Raw genomic sequence first — 8,100 nt, 5'->3', positions numbered from 1 at the left:
ATCTTGCTGTTGGCTGGCGTACTTCAAGAAAAATGACAAAATAGAAAGCCCGATAAAGATGACTAAAAAAATGTTTAAAAAAACAGCCGGAGCCTAACCTCTGCTTGGAGAGTAATCATTTTTTTCCAAGGGCCAAAATGTTGTACATTTCAAAGTTTTGTTTTTTTTAGAATCAAAAGAAAACTGTTTTAGAATACTACTTTTATTGATACAGTGACTTGGTTCTAGAAAGTGCAGGTTACAAGGCTAGGTCCTTTGAATACCAAATTCTGCAGTTTGTTTTCTGTTGATGTGTAGTCTGAGCCAGTGAGGATGAGTGGGCGTCACACAGCCTTTGATTTCTGGTCAAACACAGTGACCGTTCAAGTGTGAAATATGACTTTAATGCAACTTTGCAAGTACAATGGTATTTCCATCATATTTGAGTGTGACCTGTGAATGTGTGTGATAACACTCCAGTCTGGCAGTCTAATTCAAGCGATGACCTAAGTGTCACCCAGTAATGGTACTCCAGTCAGAAGTCTAATTTACTGAATCACTGCCCCAATTAATACTGTATCTGAGAATTTTGACATTTCCTGACTAAACTAGCATTACCTGTCACTGGGCAACGTTTCAATAGGGGTCATGGTCATTGCTAAACTTAGTTTTTGCCTGACTGGAGCACTATCACACACTACTGCTACAGTATAGTCATTGCTCAAATCAGTGGTGGACTCAATGGAGTAGTCACCGATCACTGCAACAGTACAGTAGAAGATTTCCCAAGTGTCATGCACCATCGCTGCTACTGTGTCAGAACGTTTTAGCCTGGGCACCGTCCAATTTGTACCAGGCCTGCACTATTAATCAGATGGTACATAGGCTAAGAATTTTGGATGTTCACCCCACTAATATGGCCATGGTGGTAGAGTTAAAGCATATTGAGGTGAACTATTGCTTTAAGGGAGAACAAGAATGCTCACAAGAGTCAATAGAGAGTGAGGCAACATAAGAAAATGGTAGTAGACTGAGAAAGGCAGTAACATACATGTATCTTGGTGGTTGACAAGTGTAATCATTATATTCGCTTCACATAATTCAACTCTATTTTTCAACAGCTTTCAACTGGAAGTCACCAAAGATTAGTTGGTTCTATGTGTGGCTGTATCAAGACTACTGGTATTTCCAACTCCAATAACTTCTATACAGATTTACCAAGTGTATCTTGATCAAGACTTTCTGTGTTATCATCCATGTCAAAAATACACAAGTCTTAAAATGTGTTATCAATAATCATTTCCCTCCACATTTACCTAAAAGAGACACAACACAATGTTTCCCTTTTACTTTGACTTTAATTAGACATTGTACCCAATGGGTTCCTTTGTCAAGTTTGCACTTACCCTGACCATCTCTGATATCTAACTCTTTACTACTGTAACAGTTTTAAACTCGGAGTGACCATTGAATGAATAAAAATTTAACGTGTAACGTTACAGGAATTACACTGAGCAACTGTATCTTTTAAGTTTTTGTGTTTTGTTGTCTTTCAAATCAAACTTTAACATCATGGATCATATCTAAATTAGAAAATCATATGGCATAGAAATCAAGTTTCGGTCACTCATTGTTTGAGTTCAGTCGCTTTCACATTCATAACCATGTAGCTGTTGTACTGTGCTACACATGACCAGCTTTGTCATTTATACCCAGGTCTGCCCAAGTTGTTTGACATGGTCCCTTTTTCTGAACTAGTTTTAGCCTACAAGCCGGCTCCCAGTTCTAAGTACATATCTGCTGTGTGATGCATTTTGTCCAAAGTGTAGGGCCCTTAGCATGTACACAAAGAATGAGGAGAGGCTTTTTACTGTCCCCAGCACATGTAGACTTGGAACTGTCAAATGGCTTTTAAGTAAAACCAGTATTGAGTAATCATGTTTTAAGTAAAAAGTCATATTTATCACCATACCCCCTGGATTATCTAACATGTAAAATCTATGTGCTAAAAACGCATAATTCCTGAAAGAGTTGTACAGAGTAGAATCTCCAGGCAGGAACTGTGTAATTCTACTTTGGGCTGTTCTTCATACCAACAGGAATAAGGCACCTATACTACCAACAAAAAAAGATTTCTATAGCTATATAATTATCCTATCTTTAATCGACATATTCATCAAAACACGTACTTCCTTCATATACAGATAACCATTAATGTCATGCCAATAAAATCCATAATGCTTGATACTAGACCTCACATATTAAGTTATTGGCCATAATTTCCAGCCACCAACCAAAATTCTAATAAAACATTTCCACACTTTTTATAATACGATATTGCTACATGGAAGAGGGTTGATCACATAGATGAGGTAAAACATGTCATCAACAAGACTGGTCCCAATAAATCACAATTATCAACTTGAAAGGTTATCTGCATTGGTAGGAGTCATTCTAAATAAAACTGTAATTTCCATCACAAAAATTGAACTCACCCAAATCTCTTAACAGAGATGGAGGGCGCCATAGTCACATGTGCTGTCTACATGACATGACGTTACGGAAGCAGTGGATTGTCCATTCGTTGCTAAAGACTAGAGTTGATCAGTCAAAAAGTTGGGTTAGTCCAATTTTTGTGAGAAATTAGAGCTTGTATTTATTCAGAATCAGAAGTACAGTATTGTCTCAAGACAAAACATGGTTCACCGAAAACTGGATAACACAGGCCAAACAGCATTACCATGGCAATGATTCTGTTTGCCCCATATTACCCAGAAATCTACGTTTTTTCCCAGCATGAGAAGGGCTGTATGAACTGGTCTATTGGAATGCAATCTTAAGTCCATGTTACATACTAGCGATCATGTGGCTGTGGCTCTGGTTGCCACTACTCCACCCAGCCCTGAACATTTTTGGGCCTGTTCTGAAACAGCACCTCCACCACAGAGGAGTCTGCCATGGTGCTGATGTCCCCCAGGTCCTGCTGGTTCCTGGCAATCTTCCTCAGAACACGCCGCATGATCTTACCCGAGCGCGTTTTTGGAAGACCTGGAGCATTCTGGATATATTCTGGAACAGCTATCGGACCGATCTTCTGACGTACTGGAAAGAAAAGGTAACAATCATTCCAACAACCAATTAATACCTTATATGAATGCTGACAACTTTGATTATTCATTGCAGATAGGTTATGATTAATAACTTCTAACAGACTAAATTCTCCATAGCAATTTTTTTATATTAATACTGGCACAAAATCAACATTTCATTACATATAACAGCAGCTATAATCATACAAAAAAAGGAACCACACTAATCAACAGCAGCTTTGCTATAGAATAAGTGAAATTTCTTACCTTTGCCCTTTAGTTCACCCACAAGTGCATCGTTGAACAGTTTTCCCTGGAAAAATGAACAATATTTGTTTGAAATCTCAGATGAAGAGAAAAATCTTGTTAAGTATTACAAGCCAAATTACACCTCATGTCTCCGGCATGTTTCTATACCAGTGCCCTGCTGGGTAGTTCCTCCCTTGAAGTAAAAACAGCAACAAAAAACTGTTAACTACTGGACAGGGTACCACTTCCTAAATGTGACAATACTTACAACTAACACAAAGATACACAATCATACATTAAACAAGTCAAGGAAAGCATTTTTCTTTTTAAGGTTCATTACCAGTACTTAGCTAATTAGGTAATGTGAACTGTCACCATACCTCTTTCAGAGTGACAAAGCAGTACACACACTCTCCCTTAATTGAATGCGGGTAAGAGACAACGGCAGCCTCTGCTACTGCTGAGTGTTCAATCAGGGCAGACTCGATTTCCGCAGTGCTCAGCAGATGGCCGGACACGTTCATGGTGTCGTCGGTCCTCCCCGTGATCCAATAGTAGCCGTCCTTATCCCTTATGCACCCTGGAAGAAGCAGCCATTGGATAAGGTGACATGCAAGTCAAAATCACAACTGATGTTAATGATCTTATTGATATGCTTAAAACATTAAGTCACAAGTTAATGCACATTTTGGGGATGTTACGATCTTACAGATGACTTACCATCCCCAGTGAGGTAGTAGCCTGGGAACTTCTGGAAGTAGGTGCGTTCGAAGCGTTGGTGGTCGCCGTATACCGTCCTCATCTGTCCTGGCCACGGCTGCTTCAGAACCTGACAATGTCCCACAAATAAACCTTCTCACTCACGACATTTCTGACATCCAGATACAAGAGTTTCCAAATGTACCACATCTAATATCTTGGTAGATACTACACTTTAATCTTACCAGCTGTAGACTTACTACAGACACTCCATGATCTGACAATGGACCAGCTGAACAGAAGTCCCTGTCATTATTTTTATTTTTACTTTGTAATGTATACTATGTATTTATGTCATACCTGTGACGCTAAAACGTTCGATACAGGTGTTCCGGACCGGGCCATAACTTCCGTATCAGACCGGTTCGAAAGGCGTATCACACAGGCTCCATTCGAATAAATCTAATAAATTTAAAACTGTTTCGAGCGGACCGAGTGCGGCGTCATCAATGTTCGAATACCTGATTCAGACGTTGACACATTACTGTTGCAACACTTTTTGTTCGAGGGCACCAAATTTGTTCAACTTCTGGCGCATTTCGCATCATAACAGGGGTATGACATAAAGAAAATACAACATGGTGTATTCCGCATCACCCTCGGTCCAAGCCCTCCCGCGGGTTGGATACAAGATTCCAAATGTACCACATCTAATATCTTGGTAGATACTACACTTAAATTCCTGGCCTCAGGCGATCCGACCCGCGGTCGGGCTGATACCTCGGGTGATACGGAATACACCGTGTTGTATTCTATATGTATCATAAAAACAAACAAAACAACGGCCCTTACCAGGTACCCTTCACATGGTCCATCCAGTTCCTCACCATTCTCATTCACAACAGCTGGGACTTGTCCAAAGAAGGGCAGAGTCTGGAGAATCGAAAAGAAATCATTAAAATGTGAGGAAGAGATCTGTCCAGCTGAAAACAATCAATAGTTACTGATACATATCTTATTGTACATTTTATCATGTGAAAAACACTTATATATGCAACCGTAGGTTTTTATGGTTTTAGCTGAATCCATACTGACTAATTTCACAGTGTAAGGGAAAGAAGTTGTTTGCTGTGTTTAGGTGTACGGTGTAATGTTTTGTTGTGACCTCTCACAAACCATAGACATAAAAGCACCACAACTATTTCATTATTTACAACAATGGACTGGAGAAGCACGACTCATGTAAATACAAACACTTACTGCAGAGCCAGGCTTGGCAGGAGTGGCACCAGGTAAAGGTGTCAGAACGTGTCCACCCTAAACAAGAAGTTTATAAAGGAGGAGTTGTTACTAAGTTTTGGTAGAATTCAATGTACCACTACAAAACAGTCCAGTTTTCAATACTGCACTGGTGCAATATAACATTCAAAATAACTATGACTGACGACAAAAATCTCACTTGTGCTACTTTGGTCTTGTGAAGAGGAAAACATCAATTACAGCTTGTAAATAGTTTCATCTGACAAGTTGGTAAATAACCAGTAAAAGAAGCAACAGTACTGTGTAATGAACTAAGATAGAGCCAAGGCAATACAAAGAGAGGACAACATGCACATAAGGCTGCTACACAGATTACAAAATCTACTCCAGCCATGAAGCAGGATGAGGGGAATGTTAGCTTAGTCACACGCCTAGCAGTGAGAAGTAGAACTAGTTATTTTGCATTGAGAAGGGTAGCAGAAGACTACCACTGTGTAAACTCACAGTCTCCGTCTGCCAGTATGTGTCCACAATGGAACATCTCTTGTCCCCAATGACATTGTAGTACCAAAGCCAGGCCTCCGGGTTGATGGGTTCACCGACTGTGCCAAGCACCTTCAGGCTTTTTCTGGAGTGTCTATACATCAAAAATATGTTCAATGTGATTTTAAATTGTACTTAAATCACTGTTTATCTAAGATGGTGAAATATTTTGAAAAAAATATATATAAATGGACCATTTTGTAAACAGAAGTCATTTTACTATTCTTATCAATCCCATACAGCTTGTGAGCACAGGAAGTGAGTTAATTCTCTGTTATTGTTTAAGGGAAAATGATACATACAAAGGAGGATGTAAGGATTTAGCCTGGTATCCATCCTATTCTAGCTCCAGTTTGCTCCTCTGATCGCTTACCTGTTGACTAGTCTGCCACCGTTTCATGTCTAAATGTTTCTTTCACCATCAATTATTTCTATATATGAAATGAATATTTTTCAGATGCAATGTAGTGTCCATCAAAAAAAAAAAAGGAAAGTGAGCTCAATCCAGAGCTGCAAAGAGCTATTTTTCCACTGGTCATGACAGAGAAGATAGATGCCATGCACAATATTTACAGATTCATTGTACTGTCAAAATTCCCACAGAATTGAAAAGTGGAACATAGTTTAACATCCCATCCTAAGAACTGCAACCCTTCTTGTAGCGTGTATGTCGAGTGAGCGACAACAGCAAGGATTCAAACTCCCACTCTAGTTCTAGAAACAGGCTAACTAAATACTGGACTGTGCACGCTATGCATTTGAACTTCCAAATACCGGTTTGATCCTGTTCCCATGCTATTACAAAAGACTGGGGCTGATTAGAGCTCTCCATTATATTTTAAGCAAATGTTCAAATGCCAAATGATTGTCTAGGTAATAAGCTATTCATCAGGAAGGCAATCAGAGGAGCGAACTGAAGTTTGAGTAGGGTAAATACCTGACAATAGATTTGGTACCATAACGTTATGCACATTCCTTTAAGAAAGCCCTTGGCAGTGTAATTTTGACAGCTGTAGCTATTGCACATAGATTATGCCCTCAAATTTCATCTAACTTACTTCTTGACATAGTCCTCTCCAAACTTCATGAGCGTGCGAATGGCTGTTGGAGCAGTGTAGAATTTGGAGACCTTATATTTGTCCACTATCTCCCACATCCTTCCTGCATCTGGCCATAGGGGCATTCCCTCAAACTGTCAGTAGAAATGGTCACTATTAGTCAGTTACTAGAACAGTGCACAACAACTAAATTATTATATCTGTGGCCTAGATATTGATATCATTCTAAAACTCACATTATATTTGAGATTAAAGAATGTCTTGTGTGTACAATTTGTTACTTCATCAAACCAAGATCTTTATTTTATCTATTAAAAGCTGTAGGTATACCAAGCATGTTTTGTCTACTTATAATCAATATATCCTTAGAGGTTATTAGAAGGACAAAAATAGATCTGTATGTATATGTACATGTAATACCAAGGAATGTAAAAGGAAGTCTATGAAATAGCAAAACTATCTTGTAAGACTTGTTGAAAGCATAAACTATGTTTATATCAGCCATGACAGCTTTTTGATGCTCATTTCCTCTGCTACTTACTATAACACTTGTAGCTCCATTTAGCATTGGACCATATGTGATGTAGGAGTGTCCAGTTATCCAGCCAATGTCAGCAGTGCACCAGTAGATCTCCCCAGGCTTGTAGTCAAAGACGTATTTAGTAGTGGTTGCAGCGTAGAGCATATAACCAGCCTGGGTGTGGAGAACACCTTTGGGTTTGCCTGTGGACCCACTGGAATAGGTATAAAAAGAGTTACTCAAACACAGGAGGCATTGGCTTTAACAATCTATAGTCTCAGTAGAGAGATGTCTTTACGTGATGTCATCCCTGTGTCTGCCACTATGTTGGCACACTTTCTTGCATTTCAGTGAATCACAGCTCAATAGTGTTATGGCATTTTAGCATCCTCTGACCCTCTCAAATAAACATCATTAAATGCGTGCATTTCAAAGAAGAGAATGCCAGAGAAATAGGGAAAAACTTTCTGATAGAACACAAAATTCTGCGTCTAGCCGCTATGGACCATTGAAATGCAAATAGGGACACCAACATGGCAGTCAGCTCCATCCTGCTTCATTGATATGGAATGCCCTACACTACAAAATATTTCAGTTATCTAACACCTCTGTAGGACCATGATGAAAAGAATTTTTTTACAAAAATGTAATTAGATGTAAATTAGATGTTTTGATAACATTAAGGTATTTCACAGGAAGGTTG

At 39.1% G+C, this 8,100-nt stretch overlaps 1 protein-coding gene across 1 annotated transcript in view; it reads right to left on the bottom strand.

Moving 5' to 3' along the window:
* Window positions 1–1,017: 1,017 nt before the first annotated feature.
* Window positions 1,018–8,100, bottom strand: part of LOC118409447 (acetyl-coenzyme A synthetase, cytoplasmic-like) — a gene marked incomplete at its 5' end in the record, with an annotated part of 9,256 nt that continues 2,173 nt past the window's right edge. Inside the window, 9 exon segments of the mRNA XM_035810479.1 lie at window positions 1,018–3,081; window positions 3,336–3,381; window positions 3,698–3,897; window positions 4,038–4,146; window positions 4,869–4,949; window positions 5,277–5,333; window positions 5,781–5,913; window positions 6,878–7,011; window positions 7,419–7,611. Of these exon segments, the coding sequence (XP_035666372.1) occupies window positions 2,867–3,081; window positions 3,336–3,381; window positions 3,698–3,897; window positions 4,038–4,146; window positions 4,869–4,949; window positions 5,277–5,333; window positions 5,781–5,913; window positions 6,878–7,011; window positions 7,419–7,611 (1,168 nt within the window).

Source organism: Branchiostoma floridae, chromosome 2 (assembly GCF_000003815.2).
Source record: "Branchiostoma floridae strain S238N-H82 chromosome 2, Bfl_VNyyK, whole genome shotgun sequence".
Lineage (NCBI taxonomy): Eukaryota > Metazoa > Chordata > Leptocardii > Amphioxiformes > Branchiostomatidae > Branchiostoma > Branchiostoma floridae.
Note: the sequence above shows the minus strand (reverse complement) of the source record. Positions and strands in the feature narration are given on the sequence as shown.